At 42.3% G+C, this 22,802-nt stretch overlaps 1 protein-coding gene and 1 pseudogene across 1 annotated transcript; one reads left to right on the top strand and one right to left on the bottom strand.

Annotated features, from left to right (window-relative positions):
* The first annotated feature begins 14,883 nt into the window (after nucleotides 1-14,883).
* On the top strand, nucleotides 14,884-15,001 carry LOC124552867 (annotated as a pseudogene).
* A 4,529-nt stretch (nucleotides 15,002-19,530) lies between these two features.
* Nucleotides 19,531-22,118, bottom strand: LOC124552306. The gene is made up of 2 exons (XM_047126580.1): nucleotides 21,941-22,118; nucleotides 19,531-20,432 (listed from the first exon to the last, which is right to left on the bottom strand). Exons 1-2 carry the CDS (start codon nucleotides 22,116-22,118, stop codon nucleotides 19,531-19,533), a joined length of 1,080 nt encoding a protein of 359 aa, XP_046982536.1.
* Between the last annotated feature and the right edge of the window lie 684 nt (nucleotides 22,119-22,802).

Raw genomic sequence — 22,802 nt, 5'->3', positions numbered from 1 at the left:
GTTGGTCCCGTTCTTGCAGGATCTTTTTCCAGCCGCAGCGACGTCGGAGATATGCTGTTTTACCGGATTCCTGATACTGACGGTACACTCAAGAAATGGTTTCTACGGGAAAAATCCTCACTTTATCGTTACCTCGGAGATGCTGCGTCGCATCACTCGTGCGTCGACTATAGCACCACGTTCAAACTGAAGTCTTGATAACATGCCATTGTAGGAGTACCAACCGATCTAACAACAGCGTCGACACTTGTCTTATATATCCGTGCCGACCGCAGCGCCGTATCCTGCTTGTTTACACATCTCTGTATTCGAATGCCGGCCGGAGTGGCCGAGCGGTTCTAGACGCTACAGTCTGGAACCGCGCGACCGCTACGGTCGTCGGTACGAATCCTGCCTCGGGCATGGATGTGTGTCATGTCCTTGGGTTAGTTAGGTTTAAGTCGTTCTAAGTTCTACGGGACTGATGACCTCAGAAGTTGAGTCCCATAATGCACAGAGCCATTTGAACCATTTTTTTGTATTCGAATGCGCGTGCCTATACAAGTTGCTCTGGCGCTTCAGTATAGTACGCGCTATGGGATTAGGTTCAAAATTGGTTCAAATGTCTCTGACCACTATGGGACTTAACATCGGAGGTCATCAGTCCCCTAGAACATGATGCTGTTGTTGTGGTCTTCAGTCCTGAGAGTGGTTTGATGCAGCTCTCCATGCTACTCTATCCTGTGCAAGCTTCTTCATCTCCCAGTACTTACTGCAACCTACATCCTTCTGAATCAGCTTAGTGTATTCATCTCTCGGTTTCCCTCTACGATTTTTATCCTCCACGCTGCCCTCCAATGTTAAATTTGTGATCGCTTGATGCCTCAGAACATGTCCTACTAACCGGTCCCTTCTTTTTGTCAAGTTGTGCCACATACTCCTCTTCTCCCCAATTCTATTCAATACTTGATCATTAGTTATGTGATCTACCCATATAATCTTCAGCATTCTTCTGTAGCACCACATTTCGAAAGCTTCTATTCTCTTCTTGTCCAAACTATTTATCGTCCATGTTTCACTTCCATACATGGCTACACTCCATACAAATACGTTCCGAAACGACTTCCTGACACTTAAACCTAAACTCGATGTTAACAAATTTATCTTCTTCAGAAACGCTTTCCTTGCCATTGCCAGTCTACATTTTATATCCTCTCTACTTCGACAATCATCAGTTATTTTGCTCCCCAAATAGTAAAATTCATTATTGCTTTACGCGTCTCATTTCCTAATGTAATTCCCGCAGCATCACCCGATTTAATTCGGCTCCAGTCCTTTATCCTCGTTTTGCTTTTTGTTAAAAAATAATATATGTACCTTTTTCTCACAAACTGGTAAAGAGATTTCTACAAAAATTTTCTCTGTTTAATCTCTCTGCATACAGTAAGTTTCTCTGATGCTATTTTTTGAATATATCGAATACGAGAATTTTAAGTACTTATTAATTACAATTCTTTAAGGATAGCGTGAAATTGATGCGAAATTCCAAGCACTTTGCCCCATATTTCACCTTACATTCAGCATTTGAGACAACCTTTATTGAATTTATAGAAATTAGTTACAAAATTTCATAATTATAGTATTCAGTGATTATGAGAAAAAGGTATATAAACTTTAAAAATCATAATTTTGAGGAAATTATCTTCTCTACTTCGACCATCATCAGTTATTTTGCTCCCCAAATAGCAAAACTCCTTTACTAGTTTAAGTGTCTCATTTCCTAATCTAATTCCCTCAGCATCACCCGACTTAATTCGACCACATTATCCTCGTTTTGCTTTTGTTGATGTTCATCTTATATCCTCCTTTCAAGACATAGCACTACTTAAACCTAACTAACTGTAGGACATCACACACACCCATGCCTGAGGCAGGATTCGAACCTGCGACCGTAGCAGTCGCTGGGACCACAATTAACGCTGACAAGTACTGTGAGACTCTGAAAAAACTCAAACGGGCAATTCAGAACCGGTGAAGAGGAATGTTGAGCAAGGCCGTACACATTCTGCATGACAACGCTCGCCCACGTATCGCTCGGCAAGCCATTGCTCTCCTGCAACAGTTTCCGTGGAACATAATAACCCACCCACCCTATAGTCCTGACTTGGCGCCGAGTGACTATCACCTGTTCCCTAGGTTAAAACAACATTTGGCCGGAAAGCGATTCAGCTCCGACCACGAGGTGAAAGAAGAGGTTCATAACTTTCTGAACAGCATGGCGGCAAGCTGGTATGACATGGGCGTACAAAAACTGTCACAGCGCCTACAAAAATGCATCGACAGAGATGGTGATTATGTCGAAAAATAGCTAAATGTTCAAGCTGTAAACTGATGTAAAACATTGTTGAAGTAAACAGGTCTATGAACTTATAGAAAATAGGAGACCTTACTTTTGGGATTACCCTCGTACTACAGATCGCCCTCACGCCAACGATGTCAGAAGTGTATCCAGTTCGCGGTGGTGCCGACTGCTGCTCAAATTACTGCAGCAGATGTAGTGCGGAGCGACAAAGCCATACACAGAAGACGATGGTCTTACGTCTCGGTAGTATCACGTGGCCGTCTTCAGTCCCGTCTTCTTGTGACTGTACATTCTCATGACCACTGATGCCAACAATCATATACAGTGGCTACATTCCTGCCAAGTCTTTCTGCAGTATCACAGAAGGAACAACCAACTTCTCTTAGCCCTAGAATACGACCTCCTTGGACCATTAATAATGGCGTCTTTGTCGCCTTAAAGGCATTCTAGATTATAATTAACTCACCACGTCCAGTCTCAAAGGCAACTAATGCTTGCGACCGTTGCAGCTGACTGATATGTCCAGATGTTCTCGAAACCAACTACGAACAATTGTGGCCCGGTGATATCACATCGTTGTTTGGGAACATGAAGTTGATGAATGGATGAAAATGGTCTCCATGTAGCTGAAAGTAAACGTTTCCCGTCAATGATCGCCTGTGTTGGACCAGAGAACCCAGTCTATTAGATGTAAACAGAGCCCTCACCATTATGGAGCCATCACCAGCTTGCACAGCGCCTTGCTAACAATCCAGTCCACGGCTTCGTTGGGTCTGCACCACACTCGAACCCTACCATCAACTCTTACCAACTGAAATCGAGACTCATCTGGTCAGGCAAACGTGATTTGCATCCTCATAGTGACTTTGCTTGCGACACTCTTACCGTATGACTGCCGCGAAATTTTAGCAGACATCATGTTTCAGGTGTAGAAACACGCCTACCAACTTTTATTTATGTCGCACAAACTTCTTCCTGCTGTTGCCATTTGTTTCCGCCTGTGTATAATCAGGATCAATATTCTGTGATTTAACTCACAACGTCCAGTCCCAAAGGCAACTAATGCTTACGACCGTTGCGGCTGACTGAAATGTCCAGATGCTGTCGAAACCAACTACGAACAATTGTGGCCCGGTGATATCACATCGTTGTTTGGGAACATGAAGTTGATGAGTGGATGAAAATGGTCTCCATGTGGCTGAAAGTAAACATTTCCCGTCAATGATCGCCTCTGTTGGACCAGAGAACCCAGTGTATTCCATGAAACAGAGCCCTCACAATATTGGAGCCACCACCAGCTTGCACAGCGCCTTGCTAACAATTCAGTCCACGGCTTCGTTGGGTCTGCACCACCCATGAACCCTATCATCAACTCTTACCAACTGAAATCGGGACTCATCTGGTCAGCAATAGTGATTTGCATCCTCATAGTGACTTTGCTAGCGACACTCTTACCGTATGACTGCCGCGAAATTTTAGCAGACATCATGTTTCAGGTGTAGAAACACGCCTACATACTTTTATTTATGTCGCACAAACTTCTTCCTGCTGTTGCCATTTGTTTCCGCCTGTGTATAATCAGGATCAATATTCTGTGATTTAACTCACAACGTCCAGTCCCAAAGGCAACTAATGCTTACGACCGTTGCGGCTGACTGAAATGTCCAGATGCTCTCGAAACCAACTACGAACAATTGTGGCCCGGTGATATCACATCGTTGTTTGGGAACATGAAGATGATGAGTGGATTAAAATGGTCTCCATGTGGCTGAAAGTAAACATTTCCCGTCAATGATCGCCTCTGTTGGACCAGAGAACCCAGTGTATTCCATGAAACAGAGCCCTCACAATATTGGAGCCACCACCAGCTTGCACAGCGCCTTGCTAACAATTCAGTCCACGGCTTCGTTGGGTCTTCACCACCCATGAACCCTATCATCAACTCTTACCAACTGAAATCGGGAGTCATCTGGTCAGCAATAGTGATTTGCATCCTCATAGTGACTTTGCTAGCGACACTCTTACCGTATGACTGCCGCGAAATTTTAGCAGACATCATGTTTCAGGTGTAGAAGCACGCCTACCAACTTTTATTTATGTCGCACAAACTTCTTCCTGCTGTTGCCATTTGTTTCCGCCTGTGTGTAATCAGGATCAATATTCTGTGGTTTAACAGGGACCATCATTCGAAGGTAAAAATTGTAGTTAACCCTGGCTACAAAATGCATACCTTTAAGAGCTATGAGCACTTGTTAAGTAGAAGAGATATATTTCACATTGGCTACAATGCACTTCAGAGCATAATGTACAAGCATAAAATCCGTATTATTTATTTATTTATTTACACCTCAAACTTCCTGGCGGATTATAACTATGTGCCGGACCGAGACTCGAACTCAGGACCTTTGCCTTTCGCGCGCAAGTGCTCTACCAACTGAGCTGCCCAAGCACGTCTCACGCCCCGTCCTCACAGCTTTACTCCCGCCAGTACCTCGTCTCCTACCTTCCAAACTTTCCCGGTAGAGCACTTGCCCGCGAAAGGCAAAGGTCCCGAGTTCGAGTCTCGGTCCGGCACACGGTTTTATTTCACCAGGAAGTTTCACATCAGCGCACACTCCGCTGCAGAGTAAAAATCTCCTTCTGGATTTACACGTCAAGTTCTGTAGGACCAAATTGAGGAGCAAATCTCCAAGGTCATGGAACGTGTCAGTACATGAAATTACAACATAAAACTAATTACATATAAAAATAAATGTTCAGAACCTGAAAAAAGTGAGTCCATAAGTTTAAGTAAATGCTATCAGCAATACAATAAGAATCCGCTTAATTTTTCAAGGAACTCCTCGACAGAATAGAAGGGGTGACCCGTGAGAAAACTCTTCAGTTTTGATTTGAAAGCGCGTGGATTGCTGCTTATTGAAAATGGTTGCAGCAGTATATTGCACACCTTTTTGCACAAGAGTTAAGGAACTCCGATCCAAATGCAGGTTTGATTTCTGTCGAGTATTAACCGAGTGAAAGCTGCTTATCCTTGGGAATAAACTAATATTGGTAACAGGAAACGACAATAAGGAATATACATATTGAGATGCCAATGTTAAACTGCCCAGACTCTTGAAATGAGGTCTACATTAGGTTCGTTAACTTACACCACTTATTGCCCGAACCGCCGTTTCTGAGCCAAAAATATCCTTGTAGAATGTAAGAGTTACCCCAAAATATAATACCATACGTCATAAGCGAATGAAAATAAACAAAGTAGACTAATTTTCGTGTCGAAGTATCACTCACTTCTGAAACCGTTCGAATAGTAAAAATGGCAGTATTAAATCTTTAAACAAGATCCTGAACGTGGGCTTTCCACGACAGCTTACCATCTATCTGAACACCTAGGAAATTGAACTGTTCAGTTTCACTAATCATATGCCCGTCCTGTGAAATTAAAACGTCAGGTTTTGTTAAATTGTGTGTTAGAAACAGTAAAAACAGAGTCTTACTCTGATGTAACGTTAGTTTATTTTCTACAAGCCATGAACTGAGGTCATGTACTGCACTATTTGAAACCGAGCCAATGTTGCACACAACATCCTTTACTACCAAGCTAGTGTCATCAGCAAACAGAAATATTTTAGATTAGATTAGATTAGTACTTGTTCCATAGAACATGAATAAGACACTTCGTAATGATGTGGAACGTGTCACGTTAATAAAAGGTGTCTATACAAGATATCACATTACACAAAATATTACATGATAATTTTTTTGTGGGGGTTGGGGAAATTACCCACTTACTATATCCAAAAATTCATCTAATGAGTAGAAGGAGTTGATATTAAGAAATTCTTTTAATTGCCTTTTATATACTATATGGCTATCTGTCAGACTTTTGATGCTATTAAGTAAGTGACCAAAGACTTTTGTGGCAGCATAATTTACCCCCTTCTGAGCCAAAGTTAGATTTAACCTTGAGTAGTGAAGATCATCCTTTTTCCTAGTGTTGTAGCTATGTACACTGCTATTATTTCTGAATTCATTCGGATTGTTAATAACAAATTTCATAAGTGAATATATATATTGTGAGGCTACAGTGAAGATCTCTAGCTCTTTAAATACGTGTCTGCAGAATGATCTTGTATGAGCTCCAGCAATTATTCTGATTATACGCTTTTGTGCAATGAACACTCTTTTACTCAATGATGAGTTACCCCAGAATATGATGCCATACGAAAGCAGAGAATGAAGAGAGACGTGGTAAACTAATTTACTCAGATGTATATCGCCAAAATTTGCAATGACCTTGTGGTGTCACCGCCAGACACCACACTTGCTAGATGGTAGCCTTTAAATCGGCCGCGGTCCGCTAGTATACGTCGGACCCGCGTGTCGCCACTATCAGTGATAGCAGACCGAGCGCCGCCACACGGCAGGTCTAGAGAGACTTCCTAGCACTCGCCCCAGTTGTACAGCCGACTTTGCTAGCGATGGTTCACTGACAAATTACGCTCTCATTTGCCGAGACGATAGTTCGCATAGCCTTCAGCTACGTCATTTGCTATGGCTTAGCAAGGCGCCATTATCATTTGCTATTTATCTTGTGATGCATGTTCCGTCAGACCGATGTTCACCAATTATGGATTAAAGTTAAGTATTCCAGAAGCTACGTACTTTTTTTACTAGACTCAACTCCTTTGACTGTTCCAGACCTCACGCCAGCCTGCGTGAGCTTAAACGCGTGCCTTTCGGCTTCTTCTCATAGTGACTTGGCTGTCTTGCCAAGTCACAACAGACCCTAATAGCATAAGTAGATGAACTCAAACGTTTCAGCAGATCCTCAGTGTGTTTTTTCCAGTTCAACCGCTCGTCAATGCATACACCTAGAAATTTTGAATATTCTACCGTAGCTACCGATTTCTGATCGAAGTCTATATTTATTAATGGTGTCATTCCATTTACTGTGTGGAACTGTATATACTGTGTTTTGTCGAAGTTTAACGAGAGCCCATTTGCAGAGAACCACTTAATGATTTTCTGAAAAACATCGTTTACAATGTCACCAGTTAATTCTTGTCTGTTGGGTGTGATAGCTATACTTGTATCATCGGCAAAAAGTACCAGCTTTGGATCTTCGTGAATATAGAATGGCAAGTCATTTATATATAATAAAATTATAAACATCCGACCAGTTGCAATGGATAAAGAATTCTTTACCTAGGTTTCGACAAGCATAAATTTGTCTTCTTCAGAAGGTGGCAATTTTACATTAGTAAGGACTAATGTACCATCGCCGTTTTTACAAATGTCGGCAGAAATCCATTTGTCAAAACTGAAATGTAGCCCTAGAATTAGGGTTTGTCACGTAAATATAAATTAGTACATGGATCTTGTAGAGTTTCTGAAGAAGACAAATTTATATTTGTCGAAACCTAGGTAAATAATTCTTTATCCATTGCAACTGGTCGGCTGTTTATAATTTTATTACATGGAACCGTTTCTGTTGTGCAGCTATGTTTAAAATACTCATTAATATATATTAAGAACAGCAGAGGACCCAAGACCGAACCTTGCGGCACCCCATTCTTGACTGTTCCTCAGTTTGAGAAATCACCAGTTTTTTGCAGAGTTACCCGTAATACTAGAGGGCATATCATGTAAATAAATAAGGAACAGCAGTGGCCCCAACACTGATCCCTGGGGCGCCCCCCACTTGACAGTACCCCACCGTTATACGTCACGTATAAGGACAAACGAACTACTGTTAAATTTTCATGGTGTTGCTAGAATAAGATTAGGTGCAAGTGTTTGGGAAACGAGACTAAGCACCGCTGGTATTACTGATTTCGATCAAGTAATCAGAAGACTTGCGATAAATTGTCGTAAGGCTGTCCTTTCCTGGGAGGAAAGGAAAAACCAGTTCTGAGTAATTTGCATAGGAAGGGTACATTTGTAGTCGCCTGCGGCTCCCACGGTGATGGGTTGGCGTCGCGTCTTTCAACCCTGAAAGCTCCTCAGAACCATTTCCGCGCAGTTCCCACTGGCAAACTTTGATAGCCTGCCGTAATCCTTCAATACCGGGGCCGTCCCTCTCGGCCGATCGCATCGGTTCTCCTTCTGCTTCACAGTGTCTCCCTAGTCGAAAAATCGCCGTCGTGTTCCTTCAGAACTCCCTCCCGCCCTTGTCGGGGACTCCACAGCGTTGATCTTTTAATCAGGGAACTCTGCCCGTTTCATCAAGCATGTAAAACTGTGCAGTGACTCTCCAAGCCGCCTCAAGTCTTTCCTGACGATGACAACTTACAAAGCCGCACCTCCTTCCTGTGCTTGTAACTCATCACGCTCTCCACGCACTATTAGTTCACATCCAAGAGATTGCAAAATAGATTCGAAGACAAAATATAAAGAAAAGAAAAAAGCGATACACCACGTAGGAATTAACTGAATGGGACAGAAGCCAGTAACTGTGATGTACATGTACGGACAAACAAATGATTACTGTTGCAGAAAAATTGGATGACTTATTCAAGAGAAAGAGCTTCATAAATTGAGTAAGTTACTTTGTAGACTCGGGGAAGATCAGTTTGGATTCCGTAGAAGTATGGGAAGACGTGAGGCAATACTGACCCTACGACTTATCTTAGAAGCTAGATTAAGAAAAGGCAAACATACGTTTCTAGCATTTGTAGACTTAGAGAAAGCTTTTGACAGTGTTGACTGGAACGCTCTCTTTCAAATTCTAAAGTTGGCAGGGGAAAATACAGGGAACGAAAGGCTATTTACATTTTGTACAGAAACCAGATGGCAGTTATAAGAGTCGAGGGGCACGAAAGGGAAGCAGTGTTTGGGAAAGGAGTGAGAAAGGGTTGTAGCCTCTCCCCGATGTTATTCAATCTGTATATTGAGCAAGCAGTAAAGGAAACAAAAGAAAAATTCGGAGTAGGTATTAAAATCCATGGAGAAGAAATAAAAACTTTGAGGTTCGCCGATGACATTGTAATTCTGTCAGAGACAGCAAAGGACTTGCAAGAGCAGTTGAACGGAATGGACAGTGTCTTGAAACGAGGATATAAGATGAACATCAACAAAAGCAAAACAAGGATGATGGAATGTAGTCGAATTAAGTCGGGTGATGTTGAGGGAATTACATTAGGAAATGAGATACTTAAAGTAGTAAAGGAGTTTTGCTATTTGGAAAGCAAAATGATGATGGTCGAAGTAGAGAGGATATAAAATGTAGACTGGCAATGGCAAGGAAAGCGTTTCTGAAGAAGAGAAATTTGTTAACATCGAATATAGATTTAAGTGCCAGGAAGTCGTTTCTGAAAGTATTTGTATAGTTTGGGCAAGAAGAGAATAGAAGCTTTGGAAATGTGGTGCTGCAGAAGAATGCTGAAGGTTAGATGGGTAGATCACATAACCAATGATGAAGTATTGAATAGAATTGGGGAGAAGAGGAGTATGTGGCACAACTTGACAAAAAGAAGGGACTGGTTAGTAGTTCTGAGGCATCAAGGGATCACCAATTTAGTATTGGAGGGGAGCGTGGAGGGTAAAAATCGTAGAGGGAGGCCAAGAGATGAATACACTAAGCAGATTCAGAAGGATGTAAGCTGCAGTACGTACTGGAAGATGGAGCAGCCTGCACAGGATTGAGTAGCATGGAGAGCTGCATCAAACCAGTCTCAGGACTGAAGACCACAACAACAAGACACTAACGCGTTGGTCCGTCTCTAGCCCTTATGCGAACACTTATTCGGTTTGGCACTGATTCAGAGTTTTTGCATGTCCTGCTGGGAAATATTGAGCTAAATTCTGCCCAATTGAGGCGTTGGATCGTCAATATCCCGAGATGGTTTGATTTCGCTGCCCCAATGCCCCACCGAGCACACCGGACTCGCATTCGGGAGGACGACAGTACGAACCCGCGTCAGGCCAACCTGATTTAGTCTAATGTTTTGTATTCCAGTCTTTGATCACAATATCAATTCTTTAGACGATGGCCGGTTTCAGTCCGTAATGACCATCCTCAGATATTTTTTACACCATGTCCTAAAAGATCTGAGGGTGGTCATTACGGATTGAAACCGGCCATCGTCTAAAGAATTGATATTGTGATCAAAGACTGGAATAAAAAACATTTGGCAGTATTGGATCACTGTTTGTATACGCGACCATGTGGCAGTTGCTGATTTAGTTTTTCCGTGATTTGCCGGAATCGCTTAAGGCGAATGCCGGGATGGTTCCTGCGAAAGGCCACGGCCGCTTTTCTTCTCCATCTTCCCCTAATGCGAGCTTGTGCTCCGTCCCTAATGACCTCGTTGTCGACGGAGCGTGAAATAGTAATCTCTTCCTCCGTAATGTCCCGAACGTTCTCATGTGGGTGGCGGGGGAGATCCGGCGATCTTGCTGGCCAAGGTAGAGGGTTTGTCAAGCATCAAGACAAACAGCAGAAACTCTCACCGTGTGTGGGTGGGCGTTATCTTGCTGAAATGTGAGGTTGCCATGAAGCGCTTACTTGGTAAATACTCAGCTAGAGTTGATTTTACCAAGTAGCAGTACTACTGAAGTCTTTCATCGTTTCCTTATGACCATCAGGAACGACCCTATTCTCTAGACAGCAGCCGGCCGTGGTGGCCGAGCGATTCTAGGCGCTACAGTCTGGAACCGCGCGACCGCTACGGTCTAAGTTCTATGGGACCGATGACCTTAGAAGTGAAGTCCCATAGTGCTCAGAGCCATTTGAACCATCTAGACAGCACAGCCTGATCTCGACTTTAATAAATGTATTACGTACGGCGAATGTTTATTTACTGCTATTGCAACTGATTCCGCCTTCTTGTAATCATAAAACGGCTCGTTACATTTTATAAAAGTGTTATTATAAACAATAAACAAATTCTATAATTCTGTATTTATGCTCATGCTCATAAATTAAGGATAGTTACAGAATGTGGTGCCACACAACGTGGCACTACACAAAACTGGTGCTAATAGCATAGACACATAGCGAACACACACGACACAAATCTGTAAGTCCACGGTATTGGTGATAAGTGGAGAAAACCGTCCCGAAACGCATGTGCTACAAAACGCCACTGTTTCCTTCCCATGTACCCCGACTTCAATATGGAATATGAGGGAATGGGATTATAGTACTCACGTACATATCTCCCTCTCTCTTTTTTTAACTTGCCGTACCTCTCAAGGAGAAGCTAATCAGTAACATTAGGTAGAGCTTAAAATCAGTGTGTTTTAACAAAGAGAACTATTAAATTAATATAACAGTGAGTGAAAAAGACTTTCTTACATGAAGTCTATACTGATAATTTAGTGCTGAAGCTAGATATATCATTTAACTCAGATAAACATTTTCCCATTTGTGACGAATTTTTAATTGATTCTGACGAAATATTACAGCGACCTAATAAAATAAAGTTTTCATTGCCTTCTTGTTGTAAGATAAATTCAAATATCAATAGAGCTCCGTTATACGGGGTAAGCAGTTTGTCTAGTAATGAAGTACACCATTCTCTTAGTCGGATCATCCATGCACGATCGTACGCTGTCTTTGACACTTGGGGGAGGAAAAGTTACACATTCGCTTGCAGTTGGTTTTATAGTACCTGTCGGTCGGCCTTTCACCTCTTCTACAGTACTGCAGTTGCAATTTGTTGCTGATGCTTACCCCTAGAACCAGTCGCACTCGATCGAGTCCTACTATCTGCTCAGCCTCGGACGTTTCCTGCTAGCGGGATCTCTGTTGTTCCCGAGATCCCTAAGTCGGCTTGCGGTCGGCTCATTGAGAGTCGCCAAGTTAAAACGGGACGATGGCTCTTAATTTGTAGGGCAGGCGGCCGTTACCTGCGCCCGAAGCATATCCTGTTACCCCGCGTCCGTAACCCACCTCCCGCGCCTCAACCGTTTTCGTCGATAGTAAACAAAGTATATATTGCTTGGGATCATAAAAGAGCAGAGAATTAGGGTGAAATGTCTGGCTTTCGCGGAAGATCTTGCCAATCTAACGAACAATAGGGAGGAAGTCAAACTTGCATTGGAAAAACTACACGAAATCTCACAGAAAACTGGGCTACAAATCTCCTACGAGAGAATACAGTATATGGAAAACAAACCTGCAGATAAACTCCCCATTAGCACTCATGATGGGAAAGTGGCCCAAGTTGCCCACTTCAGATATCTGGGAGAGATAATTCAACCATAAGGACTGAACTTAATAGCCAATAAAGAGAGAATCTCCAGATTACAAAAAGCATATAAGCTCACTTGGAAACGCTATAATAAAACATCTATTTCTGTCAATGCGAAACTAAGGCATTACATCACAGTAGTCCTACCAGAAGCACTTTATGCTGCAGAAACTACAGTGATTCATGGTCATACTAAGATCAGAGTGAATGAAAAGCAGGAAAGAAAAATCCTGAAAAAATATATGGACCAGTGTTTCGGGAAGGAATTTGGATTAAGAGGCCAACTAGAGAGATTTGCAAAGACGTAGAAACAATAACAGACACCATTAGAACGAGAAGGATGAAATTTTATGGACATATCAGTAGCATGAATAAAAGCAGGCTCACAAGATAGTAAACAAGAGGAAAAACAAGACAAAGATGATCACTGAAGCACAAGAAGACATTAAAGAACTGGGGATGACACAAGACAACATAAACAAAACCGCTTAGAAACATCATACAGAAACACACACTTAAACAAGAACATATACGCCGAACAGAACGGGAAACAGATGGTCGGAAGAGCGCAAGAGAGAATACAGTGAACGTATGAAGAGAATTTGGGAAGAACGAAGAAAGAAGAAAAAATCATGACTACTCAAGTTCAATCGCTCTCTCAAAAGTGAATAATCGAAAATGGTTCAAATGGCTCTGAGCACTATGGGACTTAACTTATGAGGTTATCAGTCCCCTAGAACTTAGAACTACTTAAACCTAACTAAGGACCTCACACACATCCATTCCCGAGGCAGGATTCGAACCTGCGACCGTAGCGATGGTGCGGTTCCAGACTGTAGCGCCTAGAACCGCTCGGCCACTCGGCCCGACATTCGAAAATTATAAATATATTCGATTCCTTTATCGGAATGATGTGGAACGAGTCAGTTTGCAAGATACGTATGCATTACTAGTGTTGACATTAATCAAGACTTATTTATTACTCATGCAGATACACGTTCTTTTTCACTGGCTGCTAGTTCTGAAGTAGAAATTCGTCAATCGAACAGAAGGAAATGTTTAGGACAAAGGATTTTAAATTGGATTTAAAACTTGCCTTGTGGAATTAGGTAAATGACCTAAAATTTTTGTTGCTACACACTGAGCCAATGACAGTCTTAACAATCGGCAATAAAGGTGACTTTTCCCTATAGTGTTGTGGATATGTGCATTACTTGTTCTCAGATTGTGCTGGATCATTAATGACCAATTTCGTTACCGAATGTATGCATTGTGACGGCACAGTGAAATTGCGTATCTCCTTGAAGAGGTACCTACGTGACAACCGTGGCCGAGCGCCACATATTATTTCTTCATTTGTGTGACCATAGTGTCCGTAGTTGCTTTATAATTATTGAGGGTATTTTTGTTCTGTCGTTGCAACTACAAAAATGCATAATTTTTTTCAGCAGACGCGTTTCACTTTACCGAGGTAAGGCATCATCATGGTCTGTAATTAAGTTATTTAAATTTTGATTTACTTTTAGATCGAAAAACAGTTCGTTAATAATAGGTTGATTTGTACTTACGGTGATTTTTCGTCTGATTTCTCGCTTGCATCGGGGAATGCCGTCTGCTAGCACATCTTTGTTTTCCTGTGTTAGACACTGGTAATTTTGGCCTAATTTTTAGATTTTCCGCTGCGCTATGTATTTCTTATGTTTTTCACGACACCCTTTTATGCACACCACTGTATTCGGTTTGTTTTTGTACTTCAAGTATGTGTTGTGGTTTCTGTTTTATAGTGTTGCCAACATAACCTTTCCTCTATTTTGTCTTTGACCAACAACATGTTTTTTTTAATTAGATTGTTGTATGTGTGTAATTCTGTTTAATTATGTTTCTGTTTATTTATGTACTGTCTAAGAGTAGAGAAGGAATAGCGATGGATTTTTTTTCCTTAGGGGAGGGGGAAACCATGATGAGTGGACAATGGTACCCCCTCCCCTAAAAAAACGACAGAACAAAAATACCCTCAAGAACCACATATTATTTGTACTGCTCGCTTTTGTCCAATCAAAACGACTTCATCTCCCGTGCCAATCTCTTCATCTCAGACCTACTTCTTTAGTTATTTGCTGGATGTACACCAATCTCCGTCTTCCTCTACAATTCTTACTCTCTACAGCACCCTCTGATAGTACCATGGAAGTCATTCCGTGATGTCTTAACAGATGTCCTACTTCCTGTCCCTTCTTCTTGTCAGATTATTCCATATACACCTTTCATCACCAATTCTACGAAGAATCTCATCATTCCTTGCCTTACGACGCCACTTAATTTTCGACATTCTTCTGCCATACCGGCAACGGCCTTGCCGCAGTGGATACACCGGTTCCCGTCAGATCACCGAAGTTAAGCGCTGTCGGACGTGGCCGGCACTTGGATGGGTGACCATCCAGGCCGCCATGCGCTGTTGCCAATTTTCGTGATGCCAATTGACGAGCTACTCGAGCGATTAGTAGCAGCTGTGGTCACAGAAAACCACCGTAACGACCGGGAGAGCGGTGTGCTGACCACACGCCCGTCCTATCCGCATCCTCAGCTGAGGATGACACGGCGGTCGGATTGTCCCGATGGGCCATTTGTGGCCAGAAGAATGCTTCTGTCATACCACATCTCAAATGCCTCGATTCTCTGCTGGTTTTCCCACAGTCCATGTTTCACTACCATGCCTTCTTCTTGTCAGTGTTTCCTACATATTACTTTCATCGCCGACTCTGCGGAGAATCTCATCGTTTCTTGCCTTACGACGCCACCAAATTTTCAATATTCCTCTGCCATACATCTCAAATGTCTCGATTCCTCCTGTTCCCGTTTTCCGACAGTCAGTGTTTCACTACCATACCACACTGTGCTCCAAACCTACAGTGTCTTACTCAAATCAAGGCATATGCTTGATACCAGTAGATTTTTCTTGGCAAGAAATGACCTTTTTTCCAGTGTTAGCCTGCTTTTTGTGTCCTCCTTGCGCGGTCCATCATGAGTTATTTTCCTGCATAGATAGCAGAATTCATTACCCTCGTGATCCGCAATTCTGATGTTAAGTTTCTCGCTGTTCTCATTTCTGCTACTTCTCATTACTTTCCTCTTTCATCGTTTGACTCTCCATCTGTCTTCTGCATTCATTACACTGTTCATTCCATTCAGCAGATACAGTCATTCTTCATCAATGTCACTGAGCATAGCAATGCCATCAGCTAATCTTATCTTGACATCCCTTCACCTTGAATTTCAATCTCAATCTTAAACCTTTCTTTTATTCTGGCCTTGTTTCTTCAATGAACAGATTGAACGGCAGGGGCGAACGACTACATCGTTGTATTAGATCCTTTTTAATCCGAGAAATTCGTTGTTGGTCGTCTAGTTCTATGTTCTTTTTTGGCTCTTGTGCAGACTGTATATGACCCATCTTTCCCTACAGCTTGCTCCCTTCTTTCTCAAAATTTCGAACGTCTTACAGCATTTTACATCGTCGTACGCTTTTCGCAGGTCTACAAATCCTATGAACTTCTCTTGATTTTTCTTCTATCTTCTTTCCATTATCAACCGCAACGTGAGAACTGCACCTCTGGCGAAGATTGTCTGGTATTCCGTACATTCGTATTTTTTTCATTAGGTGTCAGCGAAACCGTATCGAACGTGTTCTGGAAGTCTTGCAACACATCTGCCTGAGCGCTTGTATCTACTGCTTTGTGCGGCTCGAGAAAGAACACAGTGGGCTAGGTTTCAGACTATCGCTATTTTTGGAACTCATTTTTGGAACTCATGGTGATTCGTACAGAGGACATTTTCGGTCTCCACAAATGTTGCAATATGTCAGCATAAAACGTGCTCCAAAATTCTAGAACACACTGACGTCAGAGAAATAGGCCTACAGATTTGTGGGTCTGAGCGATGACCCGTAATTTATTCGTCACTAGCAATGCTTCGGTCCTCTAGGGACCTTGCAAGAACCCCCCCCCCTCTCCCTCCTCTCATACTAAACCTCCAGAATTGTCTCAGTTTATCCAGTGGTGGTATAAGGGGGCATACGGTATTAGTGGCCACGCACTCCCACCCGCGTTTTACGACAGTTGAGCCAGTCCGGCCTTCAACAGAGTTAGTGAGCTGCCGCACATGAATCCTTCCTGCCTGTTATTTGGAGATGCTCTCGTAGTTTTATCTCCCCTTGCAGAGTCGTAGCAGTGACGTTGGATTCTGGTTGGGGTTGGGTTGTTTGGAGGAAGAGGCCAAACAGCGAGGTCATCGGTCTCATCGGATTAGCGAAGGACAGGGAAGAAAGTCGGCCGTGCCCTTTCAAAGGAACCATCCCAGCATTTGCCTGGAGCGATTGAGGGAAATCACGGAAAATCTAAATCAGGGTGGCCGGACACGGGTTTGAACCGTCGTCCTTCCGAATGCGGTTGGATTCTGAAAGTGCAATACTGCTGTCTACGATTTACGTTGTGAAGCTGGAAGAGGTTTTTGGTGTAAATAATTATTACACAGGATGCCATAGTGGTGCATTTATTGAAGAAACACCGTAAAGTGAAATTTCTACACTGAAACTAGGCAAAGGTACCGAGTTCGAGTCTCGGGTCGGCACACAGTTTTAATCTGCCAGGAAGTTTCGCATCAGCGCACACTCCGCTGCAGAGTGAAAATTTCGTTCTGGATTTTTCACATTACTTATAAGCTAACTATTAAAGGGGGTAGGACGTCAAACGGGCTGACTTGGAGCCGGAGAGGCAACACAGGACATATTAATTTTCACTGTCTATACTTTTACAAATAAATTCATAAAACTTTGTCAGCATGAAAACGAAGGATTCAGAATTCACACTCATAGCAGTGCAAGTTCGAAAACATATCGAAGTAATTTTTTTTACATGTGAAATTTCATCATTTTTTTTCACTTACTAATGGCTGCATTTGTTGGTATACGTACACTTTTCTTCATAAGTAAGAGAGATGGTTCGATGAATTTTGCACAGCATACAAACCATACTTAAAGGTGTATGAAACTAGCGGCCGGTGTGGCCGAGCGGTTCTAGGCGCTACAGTATGGAACCACCCGACCGCTACGGTCGCAAGTTCGAATCCTGCCTCGGGCATGGATGTGTGTGATGTCCTTAGGTTAGTTAGGCTTAAGTAGTTCTAAGTTCTAGGGGACTGATGACCTCAGAAGTTAAGTCCCATAGTGCTCAGAGCCATTTGAACCATTTTTTTTTTTGTATGAAACTCTAGAATTTTCCAAATTTATTAAAAACTGTGGTAAAAATTGAGGTAATTAACTAGAAAATTTGTGTTTTTTCTAAACATGAAGTTTAAAATACAACAGATCATTCGTTTTTTTCATAAATTAAATAAATTCTAGAGTTTCATACACCTGTAAGTATGGTACGTATTGAAAGGTGGCTACACTGAGTCGCAGCGCCAGAGATCGCGCCAAAGAGTTTTATTCCGCCGCCTCCACTGGCAGTGCTTGATCAGAAGTTGTGGTGGTTAGTGCTTTGCTGAGAGGATGTTGATGGTTCAAATGGCTCTGAGCACTATGGGGCTTAAGAGCTATGGTCATCAGTGCCCTAGAACTTAGAACTACTTAAACCTAACTAACCTAAGGACATCACACAACACCCAGCCATCACGAGGCAGAGAAAATCCCTGACCCCGCCGGGAATCGAACCCGGGAACCCGGGTGTGGGAAGCGAGAACGCTACCGCACGACCACGAGATGCGGGCAGAGGATGTTGATAGCTGTACTATTTGAGGCCATGTCGTGTGCAGTTGTTTTAATGGGGTAGACAGCAGATGTTGTTCGAATGGAGATGTTGTTATGATCAGAGTGTATTTTTAGTCAATATATATGAAGGTAAAAAACATTTTTAATTTTTTTTTTAATTTCCTAACTAACAATGCTCGTGGCAACCCTCGTGCATGGGGGATTAATTAAATATAATGCAAATAATTTTAATTTTTTGATTTAGTAGCTGTCTGTTCGGTTACGCTGTCTCGTAACCGGTTGGCCCTGACTAGCATTAGTACGCAATCTGACTGCATAGAATAATAACAAAGAATGAAAGGAAACTTCCGTTAACACAATTAATGAATTAAGTCCCCAGCAACTATAAAAGCTTCGAAACAACAAAGCACAAGTGTAACTGTTCTGTGTGTGGAAGTGTGAATCAACGTACACATCTGGCACGGTTCTTACTCAATAAGACAAGATATTTTAAATACCATTTACACTGAATTAATTAAATAAAACTGAAATACTACACTCCTGGAAATGGAAAAAAGAACACATTGACACCGGTGTGTCAGACCCACCATACTTGCTCCGGACACTGCGAGAGGGCTGTACAAGCAATGATCACACGCACGGCACAGCGGACACACCAGGAACCGCGGTGTTGGCCGTCGAATGGCGCCAGCTGCGCAGCATTTGTGCACCGCCACCGTCACGCCGCTTTCACACTATACGGTTTTGACCGTACGGCAAAAAGCCGTACGAGTTTTAGCCGTGCCTGTGTTGCTTTCACATTACACGGCTTTTTGACGTGACCAGTTGTTGGTGTCTATTCAGTTTGCTTAATGTGTGTATCAAGATGAACCGTAAACGAGTTGTTGCTTTGTGGTTGCTTCATCGTCGCCGCAAAAGAAAAGGTCGTCTTTTGTGGGTACACCCCATTAACCAGAGAAGAGACGAAGTGGGTTTATTTTATACACTCTTTGAAGATTTGAGGAACGACGGAAATAAATTCTTTAACTATTTCCGAATGTCTATTACCTCGTTTGACGAATTACATAGAAAACTAAAGGATGTGTTACAACGACAAAACACACAATTCCGCAATTGCATCCAACCTGTTCAAATGCTGGCTATCACGTTAAGGTAATTTAATACATAAAAACTAGTTCTGTTTATTTACTTATTTATTTGTGTTTTACATTTTTATTACGCTCAGATTATGAAGTAGAAAAGTCAATATCAATATCAGCAGTTGAAACCAAAGAGTTTGTAGCAGGACTGACTGTACTGTCACTTTGTGGCGACAGGCTCTCTGCAAAAACGTTGTAGAACTGCGTTGTTGATGGTGGGCCTTCATGGCTACTTGTGGAAGGCGAAGGGTATGGTGGTGGCACTTTATTAATTCGTTGATAAGAACTGCGACCTTGAGAAGTCTGTAATGGTTGTTCGAGAAAAGTAGTTGGGTTTGGTGCAGCTGGAGGAGGACGAATCTGATGCGTATGGTAAGAGGATATTGGAGCAGCATTTTCCATAGGTGAATAAGAATAAGCTTGAAATCTATTATTATAGGGCATGGGAGGTGTGTAATGGGTAAATGGAGGAGGTTGAGCTGTCAATATATTTCTCCTTTCATATATATTTTCTATAACTTTGAGGACTCCCATCTGAAACTGAAGATAATCCTGTTCATCAAATTTTTCCAGATGAGGCTTCAGACTAAGTAAAAATGACATTTTGCTGCAAGGTTTGTCTTCTTCCAGAGCTCGTAATATTTTCATTTCGATTGCATCAGGTTTTCTATGTTTTCTGTTTGTATGGCACTCGCTTTTGGATGTTTGTTGTGTGGGTGCTGTATCAAATGGCCCAGAAACATTCTCAGTATTTTCGACGGAGCCCTGCGTTTCTATATCTTCTTCCAGTCTGGCGGTGCGTTCCGATTGAAAACTGTCCTCCGTCTCTCGAGCATCATACAGCTTTTTTAGAAACTGCAGCTGATCAGAATATACATACTTTTTCATTTTCTTTGCTGCTGAGCCACTTTTTTTCGCAGCTTGAATTTTTATGTTTGACTTCACAAAGGAGTCTCGTAGATTGGTCCACCTCCGTATTACTTCTATACCTACATCAAAAGAAAACAAAACTGTATGAAAACATTTTAATTTTGTATAGAAAAAAGCAAAACTGTAACAAAAAATGTCCACTGCAAACTAAATGTCACTGATTTTTTTTCGTTTTGTTCAGGTATCTGGCAAGCGGTTGTTCCTTCACTGACTTACATTTCCAGTACAGAATTGGGATTTCTACAGCAAGTAAAGTGGTTAATGATGTATGCACAGCAATTTGGTCATCACTGCGGGAAGAATGTATACAAAGACCGACCAAAGAGGTATGGGAATCAATAGCGGCTGGATTTGAACGTACTGCTAATTTCCCCCACTGCTTAGGAGCGGTGGATGGAAAACATATCCGTCTTACTGCCCCATTTAATAGCGGATCAATGTACTTCAATTACAAAGAATACTTTTCTGTGGTTCTGATGGCTGTAGCGGATTCCAACTACAGGTTCATTTATGTCGACGTAGGAAGTTATGGCAAAGACTGTGACTCTTCAGTGTTCAGACGGTCCAGTTTATGGAAGTCAATAGAAAGTAATTCCCTGGAATTTCCAGACGTCCAATGTCTGCCTGGTACGGAAGGTCCAAAAGTACCCTACTTCTTCGTGGGAGACGCAGCATTTGGCCTACACACGCATTTGCTCCGGCCTTTTGGGGGAACAAACTTGACAGTTGAGAAACGTGTATTTAATTACCGTTTGTGCAGAGCAAGGAGGTATGTGGAATGTGCTTTTGGCATCCTCACCAATAAGTGGCGGTTGTTTCACCGACCTTTAAATGTTCATCCAGATTTTGCAGTAAAAATGGTTAAAGCTTGCATTGTTTTACACAATTTTGTACGTCAGAGAGATGGATTTATAATTGAAGACACCACATCCTTCACTGGTTTGGAAGACTTAGCCCAAGATGCCAACATAAGAGGAGGACTGACAGCCAACGCCATAAGGAACACTCTTTGTAAATATTTTATGACAAATGCTGGAAGCGTGTCATGGCAGATGTCAAAGATATAAATTAACAAGCCTTTTCCTTTTTGTAGATTGTTTGTGAAAGCCTGCGACTGTATAGTAAATAGTTTTCTTTATAAATAAATTACTGCTACCACTCACGTTTTTAATCGTTTTGTTTATATTTTGTACGACGCGTTTCGGGAAATAATTCCGATCTTCAAGTGCGTTTTTTTCTCTAAGTTTTCATTATGTGTAGTGTTTTTTTATTTGTGAGGTCTTGTGCGTGTTTCTCTTATAAATTACAGTAAAGAAAACAGAATGCAAGACCTGACACATAAAAAGACACCACACATGATGAAAACTTAGAGAAAAACGCACTTAAGGATGGGAATTATTTCCCGAAACGCGTCGTGCAAAATATAAACAAAACAAAAAAAACGTGACTGGTAGCAGTAATTTACTTATAAACAAACGATTTACTTTTAGAATAAAATTTATAACGTTAAATAAAAACTGTTTAAAACGTATTAAATGTAATATTAATATATTAAATAAATACTTACCAAACGCATTTTTATCTTTGTCTTCCATCTCATCAAAATCTTGCTTCAGTGCTACGCAAACTTCCCGCCAAGCATTCTTTGTAGCAATACGATCTCTATACGCATCTAGAGTTTTGTCCCACAGAACAGGTCTTACTTCCACCAAGGTTATCAAAAGTTCAGTATCAATTTCATCCATTCTTCTACACTTTTCAGTAAACAAGAATAAACACAAATGAATAAAACGACACTACAACGAACTAGTCGACGCCGTACGGCTCAAAACCGTCCAGTGTGAAAGCATGCACTTAGTCACGTAGGCCACTGTTGTCGAACTTGCCGTACGGCGACCGTCTGTTGTAGTGGCAAGACACGGCTGCAGCACGGCACGGCAGCGGCATTTTGCCGTCGCCGTATAATGTGAAAGGCGCCATACATTTCTTCACACCTACAGCCGTACGGCTTTTTGCCGTACGGTCAAAACCGTATAGTGTGAAAGCGGCGTCAGTGTCAGCCAGTTTGCCGTGGCATACGGAGCTCCATCGCAGTCTTTAACACTGGTAGTATGCCGCGACAGCGTGGACGTGAACCGTATGTGCAGTTGACGGACTTTGAGCGAGGGCGTATAGTGGGCATGCGGCAGGCCGGGTGGACGTACCGGCGAATTGCTCAACACGTGGGGCATGAGGTCTCCACAGTACATCGATGTTGTCGCCAGTGGTCGGCGGAAGGTGCACGTGCCCGTCGACCTGGGACCGGACCGCAGCGACGCACGGATGCACGCCAAGACCGTAGGATCCTACGCAGTGCCGTAGGGGACCGCACCGCCACTTCCCAGCAAATTAGGGACACTGTTGCTCCTGGGGTATCGGCGAATACCATT

The sequence above is a fragment of the Schistocerca americana genome, chromosome 10 (genome assembly GCF_021461395.2).
Source record: "Schistocerca americana isolate TAMUIC-IGC-003095 chromosome 10, iqSchAmer2.1, whole genome shotgun sequence".
Lineage (NCBI taxonomy): Eukaryota > Metazoa > Arthropoda > Insecta > Orthoptera > Acrididae > Schistocerca > Schistocerca americana.
The sequence above is the reverse complement of the archived record's forward strand: the minus strand, read 5'-3'. Positions and strand labels throughout refer to the sequence as shown.

Bases quoted from the DNA above. Each gene is read 5' to 3' on its own strand.
- LOC124552306 (XM_047126580.1), bottom strand. From the start codon at position 22,118: ATGGATGAAATTGATACTGAACTTTTGATAACCTTGGTGGAAGTAAGA. The intron at 20,433-21,940 runs GTAAGTATTTAT...CTTTTGATGTAG, and splicing joins CAAAGATAAAAATGCGTTTG to GTATAGAAGTAATACGGAGG.